The sequence below is a fragment of the Biomphalaria glabrata genome, chromosome 11, assembly GCF_947242115.1.
Source record: "Biomphalaria glabrata chromosome 11, xgBioGlab47.1, whole genome shotgun sequence".
NCBI classification, from domain to species: domain Eukaryota; kingdom Metazoa; phylum Mollusca; class Gastropoda; family Planorbidae; genus Biomphalaria; species Biomphalaria glabrata.
Window position 1 is genome coordinate 6,528,057 of NC_074721.1, and position 21,320 is coordinate 6,549,376.

Here is a 21,320-nt window from a genome sequence, read left to right on the forward strand (position 1 = left end):
AAGGTACTAAGGCAAAAGACAGAGACGAATGGAGAAAGATGGTTGAAGAGTCTTGCATGGTGCCCCAACGGTCCAATAGACTAAGGGATAGGTAAAGGTAATGTCGTTATTTCTTCCGCAGCCTTTCTCGGATTAACTTGAAACGCGAAACATTTATTTATTGTAACAATACGTGAATCATTTTTTAAAAAAAATAACCAATTAATCATTATTGCTATTCAATTATTGTATTTTGATTTCAAAAAAGGGAAATTACTTCTACATTATTGACATATTAAATAGTAAGTGTGGAGTTCTTCCCTTGACATAAGCTTTGTTTTTAAAGGTATTTTTTTTTAATATTTGGTTGTTTTCTAATACTTTTGTTGAGGTTGCCGCTAATGTTGTCCGGCGTCATACTGTTCAAATCTGTTTACGTTTGAATTAAACGTTTAATAAGCTAATATGTTGTTACAAAAGCGAGAGGCAGCGATAGAGTCTTTGTCTTTACTGAGGATCTTCTTAGTGATTACCAGACGTAGTTCTTTCATCGTAAGCTTCGAAAAGTTTGCGCTTACTTTCTATTGATTTTTACTGATTCAACCGAGGCCATTCAATATAGAAGGTCTCAACACTGACCTGCAAATGTCACAACGTGTGGGCAATTTAGATAAATATATCGTTGCCACCTGTAACGTGGCAACCAGCTATTGGCCTAAACTGCCCACAGGTTGTGACGTTGAAGGTCAGTGTTGAGACCTTCTATACCGATTGCTTTTATGTCTTATCTCTATTGAAAGGATTTTAAAAAATTAAAGTTATACTAAAATCTCATTTTTATTTAGATCTCACATTGAAGATTAATCCTACTTCTTGTAAGTAAATATTAATTTATTGGCTTGTATATGTGGTAACAAAGTCTTCAGGCCGAATTTTGTTTGAGAAACTATGTGAGGAAGTGTGTGAGGATGTGTGTGAGGGGGTGTGTGAGGTAATGTGTGAGAAAATATGTGATTTAATATATCAGAACGTATGTGAGAACATGTGTGAGGAAGTGTGTGAGGAAATGTGTAAGGAAGTATGTGAGGAAGTGAGTGAGGAAGTATGTGAGGAAGTGTGTGAGGATGTGTGTGAGGGAGTGTGTGAGGGAGTATGTGAGGGAGTGTTTTAGAAAGTGTGTGAGGAAGTGTGTGAGGGAGTGTGTGAGGAAGTGTGTGAGAGAGTGTGTGAGAAAATATGTGATTAAATATATCAGAACGTATGTAAGAACATGTGTGAGAAAATTGTTTTAGGAGCTGTGTGAGGAAGTGTGTGAGGGAGTGTGTGAGGGAGTGTGTGAGGGAGTGTGTGAGGAAGTGAGTGAGGAAGTGTGTGAGGGAGTGTGTGAGGAAGTGTGTGAGGGAGTGTGTGAGGGAGTGTGTGAGGAAGTGTGTGAGGAAGTGTGTGAGGGAGTGTGTGAGGATGTGTGTGAGGGAGTATGTGAGGAAGTGAGTGAGGAAGTATGTGAGGAAGTGTGTGAGGATGTGTGTGAGGGAGTGTGTGAGGGAGTATGTGAGGGAGTATGTGAGGGAGTGTTTTAGAAAGTGTGTGAGGAAGTTTGTGAGGGAGTGTGTGAGGGAGTGTGTGAGGGAGTGTGTGAGGAAGTATGTGAGGGAGTGTGTGAGGGAGTGTGTGAGGGAGTGTGTGAGGGAGTGTGTGAGGAAGTGAGTGAGGAAGTGTGTGATGGAGTGTGTGAGGAAGTGTGTGAGGAAATGTGTGAGGAAGTGTGTAAGGAAGTGTGTGAGGAAATGTGTGAGGGAGTGTGTGAATGAGTGTGTAAGGGAGTGCGCAATTAAGCGTCTAAGAATGCGTGCGTGATTACCAGTACTTTATTAAAAAAAAAAGAACCCGGAAGCCAAATATGAAATAATATTTCATAATTATCTAGATCACTGATAATTGTTGTTTTTTTTTCGTTTTCTTATGAGTTTGTCCTACAAAGCACGTCTTTAAAGGTAAAATGGGAGCAATCTTGTAGCGCAGTCGGACTTAGTATGGTATTAAGGCAGGACCTCAAAATAGTGAACATTGATACTGACCAATGGGAAGACATAGCCCTTGACCGCACTACGTGGAGACGGTGACCAAGAAAGCTATGAACAGAGAAAACAAACCTGGGCCACAGCTCTCGAAGAAAAGCATGACATACGAAAAATGGCCGGCTCCTCTACCACCAAAGCGAAAGCCATGAAAAAGTGCTCTATGAGAGGAACCATAGGCGGCTCTATGACTGTACGAGGCCATCGAAGACGGGGGTTGAGGGGGGGGGGGGGTAGCTTTGGCCTCTAGTGGAATCTTTAGAGAACCCTTGAGTCCACCGAACTCTAATCGGTATGTAACATTCGTTGGGGAAGTAAAGGCGGTTGGTCATTTGTTGGCCGCATGACACCGTTGTTAACCATCATCCGTAGAAATAACATTTGCATCCTCTGCCCCCCCCCCCATAGATCGCAGGTGGGACATAAAGTATTACGTTATTTTATCGCTGCGATGCATATAATACAAAACCCACCCTTAGAAGCATACAAAAACAAAGTGACTTAAACATTTTCGTTGTTGACGTTTTAAAATAAAATTTTGAAATAATATCTATATAAAAAATAACAGATTTTTGTCGAATATGTTTTCCCCTATTGTTGACAAGTTTTCACTTGACTTTGTTTTAAAACTGCTTACACCCTACTCAAATCTTCACGGTTTGTTTGCCACTAAAACAACAAAGTGAAAAAAAAACAGGAAGTTTTAAATGGGGAAGAGTGCAATCTAGAGGAGATGACAAATAGTATTCATTATAATTGAAATGTTTACAATAATCATTACTTTGTGTTTGAGAGAAAGTTATACTTCCGTGGTTTCTAGATGTCAACACCAACTAGTTTATTTCAGAAATGGACTCACAAATATTGGTGCCCATGTCATCAGGGAATAACAGACAAAATATTTAGAAAAAAAACAAACAAAGCCTATCTAGAGGGGAAGAACTACGCCCTTAAAACCATATCTATCAATAATGTACAGATTATTCCCTTATTCGATATCAATGAATATAATTAATAATCAATAATTAATTGACTAACTGAGCCTGTTTGTTTATTGATTCATGTTTTGTTATGTACAATAAATAATTGTTTAAAGTATCAACTTGATCGGAGAATGCGTTTGTTGCTATAAAACAAAATAATGAATAGCCGGTAATTAATTGCCTATTTAGTCACTTATTTGTTATTGATATACGCCCTGTCTATGTCAATGACGAATTGTGCGAAGTTTCAACTTCATCCAAGAATAGGTGTGGGAGAAATACACTTCATATAACATTTAGCAGACGACTATACAATGGACCTCATTCACCAATCGTAAACAAACAACATTTAACCACGTGATAATATTGATAAAACAATGGAAAAAAACGTATCACGTGACAGCCTTTATGTATTACGTAATTTGTATAGAAGTGATAGAGAATCACGGGTCTATATGTTGTTTGTTTACGATTGGTGAATGAGGTCCATTAGAGTGAGTTGATACAAAAAAAAAAACACATTGGCTTTACTCTTTTATCAATTTTATATAAGCTTGTCTCGTTACTGTGGGTGAGTACATCGAGTACACTAGATGCTCAGAGGCGTGGGGATGAATAACAAATCCCATGGCTTTTAACCAAGGGGCTTAAAATCAAATAATCTTCGCATGATCTGATTTAGAGAATCCTCGCACTATCATTAGATATGACTTATACATCAGATTATACTGTTATATATTTAAAAGAAGCAACCCAACAGCAAGCACTGGCGGATCCAGGGGGAGGGGGGCGGCCGAGTGGGGGGGGGGCGATCGCGGGGCGGACTAATTATAGTATAGAATTCACACAATTTGTATACGAATTCATTACTTATGTTAATAATATATACTAATTATTTATATTTCAACCTATTTTTAGATTATTTCGCCCCCCCCCTCTAGTATGTTGGCCGATTTGGTGGGGTCGGGAGGGGGAGATGGTATCAATCCCGCCCCCCCCCCCCCATAAACTTTCGAGTGGGGGTGGCGATCCAATTTCTTTGTAGAAATCACAGCTTGCTAACAGAATCAATTAAATATTTATGTGATTAAAACTTGTTATTGATATTTTAATCGATCTTTGTATTATGTCGTTCCCTGTTTGCCAATTTATCTCTACTGCCCTTCCCACCTAAACCTTTTGAGGGGGGGGCGGTCTTACTTTAATGAAGAAATCATAGTTTGTAAACAAAATTAGTTGAATTAATATATAGATTTATATTATGTCGCTCGCCTTCTGGTATCTTGGCCGTTTTGGTGATGTTGGTGTGGGGGGGGGGGGGAAATTGCATGTACTGCCCTCCCCACTCTAGCCCTCTGAGTGGGGGGGGGCGGTCCTATTTTTATGGAGAATCATAGTTTGTGAACAAAATTAGTTGAATATCTATATAATATAAACTACGTATTGATAAGTGAACCCATTGTATATTATGTCGTACCACACTCTAATCTCAAATTTTATCATTAGTAAATTTAAATGAAAAAGGTTTGTACCAGGTGGAGGGGCGATTCATGCAATCGCCATTCCCCCATCGGACAAACCAATACTTTTTCTTTTTGTATTACAGTTAAGAAATTACAAAACAAAAACATCTGTCACTAATATAATGTATATATGCTATAAATTAAATTCTTATATCGAATCGCCCCACCCCTATTCTTTAATGCCAAATGCAATCTTTAGCAGAAATTATTAAAGGAGCGAGGATTAATCGTTTTCACTCTACCGCCCCTCCCATTTCCAGACAGAGTTTATGTAATTTCACATGAATTTATCATAATTATTTTAAGAAAGACTTTGCATTCAAAAAATTAGAATTCAAACGAAATTTTTCAGTATAAGAGTCACGATTGAGATGAGTTCTAAACCCAAATAATTTTTTCATAGTTGCCTTTTTCTAACCTTTACTCAATCTGATATTTTTCTAGTTAAATAAATTTGGGACTATAACTCACACTTTATACTTTGATTTTATTGAATATTATTTATCGAATAATTTTTTTTCGGCGGAGATCCTCAAAGCCAAAATCTAAATATGTGGGGTATCTTATCTTTTCTAGGAACAAATCGGATTTTTTGCAATGTATTAAGGGCCAATAAATTCATATTGGAATATTTTTCAAGTACAACATTATTCAAAAGGTCCTTTTTTAATTGTATGAATAATGAGTTTTAGGTCAGGAGAATACGTTTCTTCTGTGAAGTATGCAAGAAAACTGTTTTGGCGGCGGGGCTTCGCCCCGAACTCCATTGATGAATAATGAGCTGTAGATGTCAGGAGAATGCATTACTGCAATGAAGAATGCAACAAAACGCTTTTTGCGGCCCCCGAACTCCATTGATGAATGATTAGCTGTAGATGTCAGGAGAATGCGTTTCTACAGTGAAGAATGCAAGAAAACGCTTTTGGCGGCGGGGCTTCGCCTCGAACTCCATTGATGACTAATGAGTTGTAGATGTCAGGAGAATGCGTTACTGCAATGAATAATGCAAGAAAACACTTTTGGCGGCGGGGCTTCGCCCCGAACTCCATTGATGAATAATGAGCTGTAAATGTCAGGAGAATACTTTTCTGCAGTGAAAAAAGCAAGAAAACTCTTTTGACGTCGGGGCTTCGCCCCGAACCCCACTTGAAAACCTTATAGCGCTGCCCCAGTTGTTTTGTTTTTCACCAAAGGTTGAGAAATGCTACTTTGAAAAATTATCATATATATATATATATATATATATATATATATATATATATATATATATATATATATATATATATATATATATATATATATATATATATATATATATACGCACGTTTATGCATTGGGTTAGGGTTTACTGAGCATTAGGGTTAGGGTTTGGAAAAAAATCGCCCCCCCCCCACTCAAAAGTTCTGGATCCGCCAGTGACAGCAAGGGAACAATGACAATACAAAGTTTAATAAAATAGGTCAGAAAAAAAGGCCGATATCAACAACCATCCATCATCATCCCTCCTCTTCCGCTCTTTCCATTCGTTTAGTCCATTTTAGTGCCCAGCCATAGAGTCACTGCAGAGCATGGTTATTACAATACGTTGATCAGTTTATCGTAATAATCTTAACTATATTTGACATTAGATGAGAAGACCATGTCCTTCGGAAGCTTTCGACTAGGAAGTAGATTATCTAAAACTCTGAGGCGACATCCGAAACATGCAAAACATATGAAATCATCTACATATAGTTGAGAAAAAGATCTACGGGAAAAAAACAACAACTAAAACTCGTGCTAGATAATTGTTTTTAGTCCAAACCCAACCTGCGACCGAAGCTGTGTATCAAGGATTGGCCTCTTTAGTCACACAAGAAGTTGCAAAGGGAAAGTATAAAGTAATAAGACGTAAAATGCCACAGATTAGTCAAAGTACCAAACATACTATAACAAACGATACTGCGTCTTTTTTACAAAGCTTATATCAACTCACTCTGTCTGTCTTTCTGTCTAGTAAAATGTTTGAACATGTTTGTTTCCTCCCATTTCTCATGCTCAGATCAAGTTAAAACTTTGCACAATTATTCATTGAACCTGACAAAACATGAACCAATTAAAAAATTAAACATTTAGTAAATTATTTATTGATGATTAATTATTTTCTTTGATTTAAAAAAAAAGGGGAATATATGCAAGTTAAAGAGAGATGTGGATATACATATATAGGCCTATCATTGTATTGACACGTTTTTTCTCCGACTTCCCATTCTTGGATTCATAGTCGATCACAATATACGAATCAATCCAAAAATTAACCAATTAGTTAATCATTTAGTACTTGTATTTTATCTTAATTAGCAGAAAGGGAGATAGACCCCGTATTTTTCCGATGAATGGCAGTACTTAGCGGTTCCTTCCCTTAAATAAGCTTTGTTTTTTTTTTAAGTCTTCGTCTCTTGTTTGCTTGCTTCTTAATATAGTCCTTACACTCCAGGGGTATCTAAGCCAGCTTTCAATGCTTTCTTTTCTCGGGAAATGGAGACTAGACTTTATGAAATAGTCATTTGTACACAGGGTGATATAATCACGTTCTATAGTAGATAATCGATCGGAATAGATCCATTCAGGCTTGGCAGTGATTGTGTGATTGGAATTCGGTAGGTTGGGGGACCCAAAAAAAGAAAACACAGAATACCGTTAGAAAAGAATGCGCTATGTATGTACGGCTATCCCAAAAGACTATACTACCTACTTAAGCTTGCTTGTAGCTGGTCATCGCAGCATCAGTGTTGACAGTCATATCTTGTTTTGTTCAACTCAAGAAAAGTATTAACAAAACGTCCCATGTACGTCTCGCGTGTGGTGGGTTAATTGTAGTGATACGTCTGAAGTCGCTTCTTCTCCCCTTTCTTTTTCTGCTCTCCCTTCCGCTCCCCCGCCCCCCCCCCCCCACTTTCAAACAACCTCCCTCCCCTCCCTTGCACACTATGTGACAATGACAGCCTGGTGTATGCCCGCTCTTTCCATTCATCCCCAATCAGGTGGGAGAGGTCGTGTCACGTGTTTCCGCTCTACACCCTTTCAGCGAGCTGGATAATTACAATCATTGATCTGTTGAGTTTGATCAAGTGATTTATTTGTTATGACCAAACCAAGTGGTTTTCATTAATGCTATCTTCAATTCTGATTCTTACAGATCTGGATATGGTTTTTGGATTCGCATAACCGACCATGAAGTGAAACATTATTGAACTTTAAAAGGTAAAAATATTTTTTTGTAAATAGATCTATGATATCTCTATTCCGTTTACTTAATGGAAGTGTGAAATCATTGTAACATTTTTAATATGTTATTCTATGTGGGTGAGTAACACTGGGACGAATTTAGGGCAGGGCAGACGGGACTACTGCCCAGGGTTCTGCACAAAAGAGATAAAAAAAAATTACGTTTTTTTAATTTTGCAGATATTTATTACTTTCTCATTTTCACCGTCACCTGGCAGCATAGTCGTAGTTAAGAAGTGTTCATTTGTAGCATGCTCGTAATATGTAGATGCAGCTCTGAATTTAGGCAGTGCCTCTATCTAGGGCTTTACCCTCCACAAACTCAAAAATGTACACTAAAATTTAGACTCTATTTCTTCGTTCTAAAATATGCGATGCTTTTAAATATAACTAATATTAATATCAGGTGACCGAGCCTCGCTCGGATGAATAATTTGTTAAGGAAGGATATATACCCGAAGTCATTTTGGGAATATTTTTGTAATTACGAAAATGAACGATCAGATAAAGACTATTAATCTGAAGTGTTGTTTTAGTGTTCTGTTAGTTCTAAATGTAATTGTACATGGCGATTAAATATAAAGTCTCTTAAGTCCTCCTACAGTCTAGACAAACCATAGCTCACGTCCGTCTTATAGTTTTACAATCCATCTTTTGCGTAAAACTATTGTAGGCCTACTATTATTGGCTTGGAAGAAAGTCTTTGCAGTGTAACTTCTCAGATGATTATTTCAGACATTTAATTCTGGAATTAGTATACATTCATTATGGCTTTAGTACGAAACATCAAGTGACGCAAATCCCTACGTTATAGGGTAAAACTGGCAGTTTGTGACAAAGGAAAATGGCACATTTTTTTTAATAGACTTAAATCATTGCATTAGTATTCTTAAGAAACGTTTCCGTCGGGCACCCCTGTTACGCCCAACAATATGTTCTTCCCCCATACGGGATACGTGCCCTGCCCAGCCTGACTGTCGGACTATAAGAAGTTCATACTGGCTTTTGCCATCCATCCATCCCAGTGGTGCTACAGCCCGTGGATGGATATGGCCTGCTTTTACACATTCATATCTCTCCTGGGCATTCCGTCTCCACGCCCTAACCCCAAGCTTTTTACCGAGGTTTATAGTTAAATCAAAAGAGATATCATGTTCAGTGTGAGAAAGTAAGGCGTAGAGAAGCTGTGTTATGACCATTTCCTTTGTTTTTGGTACGGGACAGTAGGCACCGAAACATGAACACATGGTAATAACTCACCAGCAAAATAATAATAATAATAAGGTTTGTCTTCGAGTCCGAAGATTAATGAGGATTGCAGTATTTCCCGTGGCTACGCATCCCCAGCTGTGACTTACATATTTTGCCACCTCCAGGGCAAGCATAACCATTGTACGCCGGTGGTCGATTAAGACAGAGTAGTATCCTGTATGGGAGACGAATCTCAGACGAACGCATGCCAAAGGCAGTCTTTTTTTTTTTGTGAGTTAAAAAAGTGGTCGACGTAACACCGAAAAGCTTAAAAGACCTGCTTAGGCGCCAACTTGCCTTAGCTTACATAGAAGATAGCACCTGGTTGCATGCGGCCTCAGAACGAGACAGCTGGAGGTCACCAGCAAAATAAATAACAAAGTAAAAGGTATCTACACCGCTCTACGCAATTAAAGTGTAAACAATTTATTAAGCACTTCAATCACAATAACTAAACTTACATTTGTACATTTAATTTCATTACTTTTCTTTCATAGTTCTATAATAAATCAATCTACAATAAGATGGTGCGCAATTGTTTAATTAGGTCTATTAATTCTTTAAAACTCGTTCTTGTTTGCAAAGAAATATTTTAGTGTACTGCGGTAAGCCTAGTGACGTAAGCAGCGTTTTTCCCGTTTACGTCATGGAAAATTTTCATTCATAAAACATTCTAGCCAAAATTAATTTTTCGATAATGAGGCATCTTTAAACCAATTTAACGGTCGACCTCGAGTTTTCCCGATGTGGCCAATGAGTTGAGAATTTTTTTCTCACTATTATGCACATACCGTGAACTTTTAAAGAAAATCATTAGAGCCGTTTTCGAAATAAACTTTATAAATATATATACATACATACATACATACAAGAATTGCTCGCTTAAGAGTATAGGATTCATGAGTGGATCTTTATTGTGCCTACACAAAAGTCACAGACACATATACTTAATCTGACACTGGATTATATATATAAATCTATGAAATTTTTTAAATCTCTAAATTAATGAAAGAATGATATCATTTGTTAAGGCATGATTAGAATTTAGTTATTTGTTTCGGGAATAAGGGGAAAGTTTTACTTAGTGACAAGTGACGTGACAGATCTTTGAAAAACAAGAACTCTCTAGGCGACGCTTTAGAATCAAGACGCTTTCTTAGTTAGTAATAGAGGACATCGGACGATGCAGATATTGAGTATTAAAAGTGTTTGTTGTTTCAACACCAGCGTCGACTTTATTTATCGACTGTTGGCCTTTCGTTGGTGTTCTCTGTTCCAGTATTGAGTTCAGTGTTACCTCCAACTCCAGTCGGACATAGTTACATTTCCAAGTACTAAACACCGCGGAAGAGCTTAACACATTGTAGCATTTAAATTAGGGATTTAAATTACAGTTCATATGCCTGACTGGCACAATGGTATTTTCATTGACAACAGAATTTTGTATATTTAAAGTCTTTAAAACAAAGTACCCAATTTAGACCTTATGATATAGGGCAGATGATGTAAGAACCATTCGTTTCTATGGCCGACGGGGACATCGACCAACTGCCTAAGCTTAGTTACACTCATGGGCGTGCTAAAAATCACGAAATTCAAAGTCTAAGTCTTAACCAAAGTTTAAACTCCAGAGCTCTAGAATGCTCGGTTCGGAGGCCGAGCTTTATAACTTATGGTACTGGTATTCATCTTCATCATAATTATATGGAAGCTAATACTCCTAAAATATATTTAACATTTAATGGGTGGTTGAATCCGCGAATACAATAATTTCACACCATATACTTTAAAATTACGCAAAATCTGGTAAGGAGGATTAATTATTTAATAATGCTAAAAATTAATTTCTCTTTTACGTGTGATTAAAAAAAAGATTTTTCATTAAAGACATCAAATTCGGTTTAATAAATATAATATTAAGTAAAGAAAAGTAAATATAAAAAAAAATAATTTCATCCCCACCAATATGTTTTTAATCGAATCGTCTCTTCGTAAGTATTAGCGTGGTGGCTGAGTCAGCTTCCGAAACGAGGCTCTTCGGGTTAAAATCTTCGTGAAGACTTAAATGTTGAGTTGTCTAGTATACCCCTGTGCCCACCAAGATGTGTTTGTTTATTTAAAGTATCTGAGTCTGGTGTATTTGTAGAGACTTGACGTTTTGCATTTTTAGGCTTTAGGCTTCTGGAAAAGATCACGACATCATGTGGAATAGGCTTTCAATACTTTTCAAATGAAGACGGAACTCTGACCACGTTTGCCCCTTGACTTTCGTCTTTGGTATGTTCTAATGTTTTCTTTGGACGACCGTTTCTTTGTGATCCTTGAAGGATGACTTCAGAAATAGAGCCATGTCTTACGAAATGACCGAACCAGCTCAACTTTCTTCGCGTCACAGTATTGAGTTCTTCCTTTTTTTTTCTTTTTTTGTTTGGTTATTCGTAATAGCGCTATGAATGGGTTGCCTGAGTCAGCCAGGAAAACCAATGACTTGGCAGAATTTAAGTTAATGGTTAATATGCATGACTAGATGCATGACGCGTATGACGTAATCATTTTTTTTTTAAGTAACGTCTGTATTGTATAAGATAAGAAGATCCTGAGTGTTGACTTATATAAATACACACTTTTTTGTCTTATTTTCCTTTTATCTTATAACCAGCAATTTTCAGAAGCATTTACTCTCAAAGGCTTGATTTCTTCTTTCAGCTTTAGTCTTTAGTATATCAACTTTCACAACCGTACAGAAGTACGGAAACCATTGGAGAAAAATACACTTACAGTTTAAATATTTGCTTCGAAGCTAATTTTAGATTTGTAACCATTTACTCAAGACGGCGGAGGCCAACCTCAAATCTTTTTTGTCTATTTTATTGATCCTTCCTTTTCTTGTTATGCTTGACCCTAAATAACTTCTACATTTGAGAAAAATTAAATTAACACTGATCTAAAAATTCATTTCAGGCCATTCTTTTCCAAGCTTTGTTTTCAAACTCACGTGTGTTGTTTAACTCAAAAGTACTGTCAAACAAAAGTTTTTTTACCCAACTGAAGTGTATCATGAAATCAAAGTATTTTTAGCGGCCCCAGAAAGGGGAAAAGACGCTATTGGTTTTGTGCGAAATGTCTGTCCGTCTGTCCCGTTTAGATCTCGTAAACTAGAAAAGATATTGATAATCCGACATCACAATATTTTAGACCAAAGTTCTGATGCAACGGCTACTTTTTTTTTCTGAAAGCGAAAAATCTAATTTTTAAAATCAGTTATGCAAGCAGTTTTTTAAAGAGAAAAAGCTAATTAGTATGCATTATAAGTAAGACCTAATTTAAAATGAATAGTAATCTTATAAACTTCATTTTTCTGAACATTTTTTTATTGAGGAATTTTTTTATTTTTTTATTTATTTTTTTTTTGAGGATTCGAATAAGAGATTGAGCCTTTTCAAAACAATTAGATAAATTATAAGACATCAGTTAGGCCAGGGGAGGCGCGGTGGATGAGCGGTAAAGCGCTTGGCTTTCGAACCGGGGACCCGGGTTTGAATCCTGGTGAAGACTGGGATTTTCAACTTTGGAAGCTTTGGGCGCCTCTGAAATCCACTCAGCTCCAATGGGTACCTGACATTAGTTGGGGAAAAGCATAGGCGGTTCATCGTTGTGCTGGCTACATGACACCCTGGCTAACCGTAGGCCACAAAAACAGATGAACTTTACATCATCTGCCCTATAGACCACAAGGTCTAAAAGGGGAACTAGTTAGGCCAGGTTCATATCTAACTTTACATTCACTTACACCTATCCTTTGATCTGCGGGACCGTTGGGGCACTACACAAGATCTGTTAACCTTCTTTCTCCATTCTTATCTCTCATTTTTCTTTGATATAATTTAATTTGGATGTTCTTTCTCAAAATATTGAAGCCTGCCTGGGTGGACCTCTTCGGAGGCCGATTTTGAGTTTGTGTTTCCACACAAACTGTCTTTTGTAACCTTGTTTTTTTATTCAAAAGATGGATTGGTGACTTAAATACAACACTGCAAGTGGAAGACCTTACACCTAGTAACAGAGTGTCTGATTTAGCTTCTATAAACAAGTTCCTCTCACGTCTGAAATATGAAGTTAAAAAAAAAATAAAGAGAGCCTACTAAACTACTACATTTTATGACATTGTTTTCTAAAATCGAATGAAATATTGGAACCGAAGAGCTACAGGGTGTGTTCATTGACTTAAAGCTTTTGTTTCAGATCGATAAATACTTACACCTTTTGCATTTATGGGGAATCGGTTGGAGGGAAGAGAAATCGATAAAATGGAGAATTTTGTTATCAAGTGGTTTATGGGTCTTTACTCTAAACGGTAGTGTAAATATTGTAGGAATTTTGGGTTGGGTTGCTGGCGGCTAGTGTTAGACACACCTATATTGAGATATAATGTTGCAATCTTGAAAACTATGCTCATGAGTTTGTGTGTTTTTACACAAAACTTCACTTTTAGTCTAGTTTTCATTATATCTATACTATAAAGTAGAAAGTAAGGCGTATGTATGTATGTATGTATGTCCCGAATAGAAATCAAAACCGATTCACCAATCTTGATCAAACGTGGCATAAATGCTCCTTGGGAGCTAACTGGAACCGTGATGTATGTATAATAGCCCTAAAACAAACTAAAGACCCTCAAGAAAAAAATGTTGCCCAACTCTATGAAAGTATTAGTATTTGATGAATCAAGGTCATGCTTACCATGTTTAGATCGAAAGGATCTAGATCTAATTTTTAAAACTACATTTTGCATAGATAGTTTTTTTACTTTGACACATGAAAGTACAAACTATAGTCTATTGATTTTATTATTTAATATAATTTTTACATAAATTCGTTCCTTATATCTGCGAATTTATAAGTCCTGATGAGCATTCTTTCATTAGACAAGACCGAAATGTTACACATCTCTCTATTCCTAGGTCTAAAACACTCATTTAACTCTAAGATGATAGAACTTCTCTTCGCAAAGAGAGCTTTATACTTAAACACATAAACATACTAATTATAGTCCATTCATTTAATATTTTAATTACATTAACATTCAAATTTGTTTTATTAAAGCATTTTACATACATTTGTTCGCTATAGCTGATAAGTCGTATTGACATACATTTTAATAGTTCCATTCATGATTCCGTACATCTAATAAAAAAGGTCACACATGCGCAGAGCAAAGCCTCCAGGTACGCGCAGAACGAACTATATCCAAGCCAATATTTAACTCTAGATGAGTCTAGATCTATCTCTAACTCAAGATCTAAATAAAGTTTATTCATTTCATATGTAGGCCTTCAAGCAAATGTTTTTATTAGAAAAAATGGATTTAGGTCGATTAGCTATTTTTGATAGCTCCATTCATACTATTTTTACATTCACGCATTCCGCATTCGCTTTACTTATAACTTTATTATTTCGTTTAATTGTTTACAAAACGCTCTCAGTGACTAAATCGACAATGATTCGCAAATTAAGACCCGCGGGCCGCAAGTAACATATGGCTAGTTCCTTATATTTTGTAATTTTGTATCTCTCTTTATATTATATTCACATTTAATTTGAGTAATACCTTTAGCAAAATAATTAAATTCAGGAGAGAAGATATTTAGTAAGATATTCTCATCTGAGATGAACTCCTATTGAAAAATCAGAGCAGGAAGGACTAATCCTCCCGTAGTGCTCTGGAAAGAAACTTAGCCGTTCGGCTTAATGCCTCGTAGCTACCATACAATTCGAGTGACTGCTCAGACACGTCCCAATTTAGCTCGCGGAGCTGGGGGCACTCGTACAAGACGTGCCACACTGTTTCGACGCTCTCTCCACAGTGACGGCATCGGGAGTCAAAGTTCGGACGTAACCGGGCAAAGTATGCCCCAATAGGACTTTAACCACTTCTCTTGAATGAGTGCTCGGATTTGTGCCGTTGCTTGTAAAAACGTGCTTGGTGCTTCGTGGTATGTGGCTGCCAAAGGCCAAAACATATTACTATTAAACAAAACCATTCACGCGTGGAGGTGATAGTACTATTAGTCTTAGCAAGAGTAGAAAGGTGGCTGAAGGACCCCTCAACTCAAGAAAACATTAAGAAACCGGAACAGACACAAAATAAAGCAGTGAGATTCATAACAAACGAATATTCACATTTGACTAGAGTAACACCTTTAGTAAAATCACTAAATTTAGGACAGAAGACTCAAAAGTAAAGTAGCAATTATACATAAAACACTGAACCATAATCTTCAAATATCTAATAAGATACAAATCCTAATACAACACTCAGAAAGACACGAAAATGCACATTCCTCATTCCATATGCTAGGACAAATTTGGACAAATGCTTCTTTTCCTTAGAGTATAGAATGGGTTGCCTGAGCCAGCCAGGAAAACAAAAGGCTTGACAATATTTAAGTCATTGATTAACACGCATGACTAGATTGACCTAGGAACACGCGTAAGACGTAATCATCTTCTTTTTTGAAGTAACGTCTGTATTTTAAAAGATAAGTTAAGAGCAACAAGAACAGCAACAAGAACAGCATTGCTAAAATAGAATGTGGTCTTATATAATTTATTTAACGAGATAATGAGATTCAAAATTATTCAAAATTATTCCCCGCCCCCTCCTCTTCCCCAAATCACGGAACTTCTTATTGTTAGAAAGCACCGTCTTTTTTTTCCTCTTAAAATTATTACTTTCCTCAAATACAAAAGTAATTATAATCCATCTGCATGATTGACACAAGAGTGTTGAATTAATTGAAGTTTCTCCAAAATGTCCAAACGCTTATTCTTACCACCTGTCAATGCGATAAACAAAAATAGTCAGGGTATTCCTCGACCCTTCTATTTATCCCACAATCACGTGAAAGATGCCGTGTCACTGGTTTCCGTTCCTGATGCTGTCAGCCAGCATGATAATTACAATCATCGATCTGTAAAGTTTGATCCAAGAAGTGATTTATCTGCGTTGACCATCCTAGTGACTTCTAATTTGACTAATTCCTAGTATTGTCTTAACAGATCTTGTTGTAGCAATGGGCTCTGGTACTTGACGTTGATCAAAATACTCGCAATGTGGATTGATGTCCCATTAAGATATGGAATATAATCAGTAAGTATAATTAAACTAGTAGCAGGATGCTATTTAAAGTATCGAGTTTTGGGAGTCCCATTCTATACAATGATTTAATTCTTACAAATCTTATATCTACTCACTCCGTCTGTCTGTCCGTCTATCTCTCTGTCTGTCTGGTGAAAAGTGTAATTTTTTTGGTTTGATATTGAAATAAGGAGAATAACGGCTACTTAATGAGAGATGTTGATGTATATATGGATTTAATACCATTATTAAGTTTTGACTTTATTACTTTGTACTTCCTATTCTCGGATCAAGATGAAATTTTAAATAACTATTCATAGCCAATGACAATACACTAATCAATTCAAGAATTAACCAATTAAATAGTCAATTACTACTAATTTATTAATTTTGTTTTAGATAGCAGAAAGGGAGCTAAACCATGCCATTTTCATGGCAGTAATTAGAGGTTATTTCCCTTAAATAAGCTTTTTTTTTTTTTTTTTTTTTTTTTCTTGTTTCTTGAAGTAGCTTGTTAATTTATTAAATTTACATCTTTATGTTCATAAAAAATGAGATTGTGTTTATCTTCTGCCACAATAAAGGAGCTTTTATGAAGTTGTGATCATTGATTCGCAATGAACATTCAAATAATAATAATAATAATTTTAAATCAATTATGCAAAGCTTAAGGCAAATGCTACTCACATTGGAAGGGGAAGTATTGTCTCCCTTGAGAGAGATAAGACCTCGTATTACACTTTGGAAAGCCTACATTTGTACGAGTAATTGACTCCTACTACTACAGTTAGTCGATGTGATTGTAAAGCAAATAAGATGTCTGTCACCCCCCCCCCCCCCAAAAAAAAAAAAAAAAGAACCTTCTTCCTTAACTTGTAAAAGAACAGCCTATGTCGATTATAGCTTGAATAATCAAGTTAAATCCATCCAATGCAGTCAAAGTGTAAGTAGTTCATAAATGCATATGATGCCAATTACTGTCCGTCTTTCAATTTCAAGCTTTGTCATATCAAGAATAGCACATTTCTATTAAATGTTTAATTGTTATTACAAAATTGCTTACATCAACTCACTTTGTCTGTCTGGTAGAAAATGTGTACACCTTTTTTTCTCACACACCCAATCACGGATCGAGCTGAAATTTTGCACATTCATTTCTTCGCGTACATACCATCTTATTTTATTCCACAAAACTGGTCCCAAACAAGCGATAAGAATCATAGTGCATTGAGAACGCTAAAAAACATGAAATTGCCCTAAACAAAATAAATTGGTTGAAATAGTCCTAATCGCACAATATCATTATTGCTAGTACAGATCTATAACTAATTTACTTACATGATTAATCCAAGCTAATTGATACAATTACACTTTATTTAAGCTTTGTTGTTTGAAAAGTATACATTTTTTAAAGTATTCTTTTTAATCCTCTTTTCTGTATTTCTGTTTTACTCTCCTAACTAAAATGACATTATGTGTCTGTCCTTACTCCGGTCCAATTTAAACAAGCAAAATAGTTTTTAATAAAAAGAATGCTTATCTAAGGGGAAAAAACACAAAACCTCTACCATATATCTCAATACTACACGAATAAGGTCATTTTTTAAATATAAAACAAAAAAAATAAGTATCACTAATTGATTAACCGATTGGTTAAATTGTTATATTGATTCATGTATTGCGATCACATTAGGTTACAGCTGGGGCTGTGCAGCCACGGGAAATACTGCATTCCTCACTAATCTTCGGACTCAAAGTCAAGCCTTATTATAATTATTATTATTATGTTAGAAATGAACGAGTAGTCATTCTCTGGCGCTGCCAGGGTCGAGTTTCGCTAAAGAGAAACAAAATTCATCGTAGTCCCTTTAACAGTTTCCACTGAGGAATTTTCTGGTGATGTGGCAGGTCTGCAGCAGTACCGCCCTCTGACAGGCTACAAAGATGTTCCTAGGAATATTCACTTGATCAGAGAATGAGAAGTAAGGGAAGTTGAAATGTGTAGAGAAAACGTTATAATGGAAATCCACGTATACAGCCACATCTCTCATTAAGTAGCGATACGTTTCGACACCCAAACAAAATAATTAGCAAACCAGAAATTATTTAACTAATTTGATAATTATTTGATGCGTTCATGCTTTGTTAGGAACAACAAAGAGTTGTGCAAAAACTTCAACTGGATTGGTCCCGGAATGGGTGTGGGAGAAATGACATGTTTAAAAAACAAATCATGCAAAGTTTACGCTTAACCGGATTCAAACAAGTGACGAGTAAATCTAAGATACCTTAGCTCTTCTTAGACTAGTGGTCGTGACCACATCGAACTTGTGGGAGAGTGGGGTCCTTGGAGCAATAAACATGAAAGCCATTTCGTTTCTCAGTCCAATGTTACAAGGACTTAACTCTTTCTCTCCTAACTGACGATACCAGCGTTGATTCCACCAGAATGTGGTAAATAATTACGGAGAGAAAGAGTTAAGTTTATTGTTATCATGGGGTCACAGTCCTTAAAATCTAGATGTAAACACACAAAAAGCTATTTGGGGGTTGGGTCACTTGTGTATTGATTCTATCACCCATTTTAAGTTAGTGAATACTATAGAGGTTTACGGTAGCTACAAAAAGCTTAAAGTTTCTAACCAAATTAAAGTATTGTAAAAAGAATATGCTTGCTCATTTTTATAATTTCTTTTTCTATTATATTAAAAAGACGAAAGCGAAATCTTAGAGGTGAAATCATTATATAGTTAAAATAAGATAAATGATACGGTACCCTGCATATACAATACAGAAACAAAGATTTAAAAAAAGTATTTACAATGAGGCTATAATTGAAATTTAGCTTAACATTAACTTTGAGAATATTCTTATTTTATAGTTGTCTGAGAATGATAATTCTGTCAGCTCTTGTGATTGCCTTGTTAACAAATGGTGTCGGAGGTGGAACTGCTATTTCAATCATTTTAGACAAGATCGTCATTCAGTTTAATGAAACTACGTTTCAAACGTAAGTCTTTATAGTTAGTGTAATACACTTCAATGATTTATATGTTAGCAAACTTTGAAAGGCTTTAAACTTTCTTTAAATTTATTTATCAATCAATCTACCAATCAATCTATCTATCTATCTATCTATCTATCTATCTATCTATCTATCTATCTATCTATCTATCTATCTACATTTCTATCTATCTAATTCTTTTTATCCGTCTCTCTCTCTCTATATATAATCTTTTCATCGATGAAAGAATGTGTATTACAATCTCTGTATTGAATTATAAATTATAACTTTAGAAACCAAATATACATCACACTAGTTTCACTCAAACGTGAGCCTTGGATGCACCACTACATGATCATAACTGTTTTAGATTTTGCATTGTTAACCTTTATCTTCTGAAGTCTAAGTGTTACACATTCATTAGCGCATATTTCGTTAATCTTCAACGCTTTTGTTTTTTTCGAAAACTAAATCAAGTTTATTGTAAGGGTTACTTTAGTTTTACATGACGACGATCGTTAGAAGGGTCAGGTGGGTAACTAGCAAGGAATAAAAGGTGTCATTCTCAGGCCCTTAAGTAAGACGTACTTATTTTAACCAACTGTTATTTTTTTTTTAGATATACATTTTTTTAACATAATAATAATTTAAAAGGTTTCTTTACTTTTCCATGTACTGTTGAACTCTCTGACTTTTGAAAAGTTTGAATGTATTTTTTTTTTGTTTGTTTCGTGTAGCTTTCTAAAAAATATTTTTCCTCTTCAAAACATAAAAGTAAAAAAAAAAAGAATACGTATACCTTTCACACCTTGCGATCTATGGGGCAGATAATGTAAACGTCAACTGTTTCTGTGGCCAATGGAGTCATGTTAACAGCATAACCAACCTCCTTTATTTTTTCCAACAAATGTCAGGTACCTTTTATAGTTTGTGCGTCTTTAAAAAAATCCAAAAATTGTAACTTCGAGTTTTCACCGTGATTCCAACCCTAGACTTTTTTTTTTCTATAAATTCTTTAAAAAAAAAATTATATTTATTTTATTTAATTTTTTTTTTTTTTTGCAACTCAGCTTTTGTTCTTATATATTTCCCCCACCTGCCTCACTGGTCACATTGTCGGGAAAACTGTCCCCGACTATAATGAAAACAAACTTTTGCACATTTTTTGTCACTTTGGGCAGCGTTTGGAGGAGCTGGAAAGCAATGCATCAAGAGCTGGATATGGCCCGCGGATCGTAGATTAAAGCATCTCTCTGTCATTGTAAAAAATCCTTTTTATTTTCTGACCTCTTACAAATCCACGAAAATCTTAGAGTTTAATTGAATCTATTTTCGTATGTGTATTTTGTAGCTTTTGTTAAAGATTTTAATTAACTTGTTTATTTACGTAGTGATTCAAATGTCTTTAAAATGGTGACCAGTTAAAAACATTTTTCTTGCAGCTTTTATCACTGCCTGTGTACAACACCTTATGAATGTCAATTCAGCTACAAGAATACAAGCAATGTTATTACGATTCAATCATACAGCCAGTTTTCACTTGTGAATCAGAATGTTACATTTTTCGATGCTTTCTTATGCACCATTCCCAAGGGGACATTTTCATGCTACCGACTAACGACCGAGCAACTCGATACAACGGTGCCTGTCAACGAACCAGACAAGTGCAGCTCTGTCAGCTACGGCAACCAGACTTGTTTCCCCAGAGGCGTCGCCTTGTTGTGGGCGATGGGAACGTACAAGGTCAATATTACCAGCGAAAACATATCCCAGACGAATAACTGTCCCGATGTTATCTCCCTATCCACCTCTGTCATGCCCAGCACTACTGTGCAGGATGCCCCTTCAAGTGAACCGCCTACGACCTCTTTGATCGCCTCTGCTAGCTCCAGTGTTGACAATCCCCAGACCTCTGGCTATCTTGTCAGTACAAGCACGCAGCCTTACTCATCAGCTGCCGCAACTCTACCAAGCGAAAGTGTAACGCCGTCAAATGTTGAGTCTGGTAATAGTATAACATTAACAAACTAAAATTTAAAAGATATTTTTATTTTTATTTCTGATCTAATATTCTGCTTCACTAACTTGCATTTTTAT

At 36.0% G+C, this 21,320-nt stretch overlaps 2 protein-coding genes across 5 annotated transcripts in view; both read left to right on the plus strand.

Moving 5' to 3' along the window:
* LOC106068623 (mucin-5AC-like) overlaps positions 1-21,320 on the plus strand; it is a 38,065-nt gene that overhangs the window by 10,341 nt on the left and 6,404 nt on the right. For 3 of the 4 annotated variants that reach the window (XM_056004410.1, XM_056004412.1, XM_056004411.1), the window contains exons 2-5: positions 7,742-7,806; positions 16,141-16,231; positions 19,101-19,229; positions 20,666-21,228. In XM_056004410.1, the coding sequence (XP_055860385.1) occupies positions 16,218-16,231; positions 19,101-19,229; positions 20,666-21,228 (706 nt within the window). In that variant the 5' untranslated portion in view covers positions 7,742-7,806; positions 16,141-16,217. Of the gene's footprint in view, positions 1-7,595; positions 7,807-16,140; positions 16,232-19,100; positions 19,230-20,665; positions 21,229-21,320 lie in introns of those variants that run through there. The other variant, XM_056004409.1, reaches the window with a different exon arrangement.
* On the plus strand, positions 1,022-1,559 carry LOC129921718 (proline-rich protein 9-like). Its single transcript, XM_056004284.1, has 2 exons — positions 1,022-1,129; positions 1,272-1,559. Exons 1-2 carry the CDS (start codon positions 1,022-1,024, stop codon positions 1,557-1,559), a joined length of 396 nt encoding a protein of 131 aa, XP_055860259.1.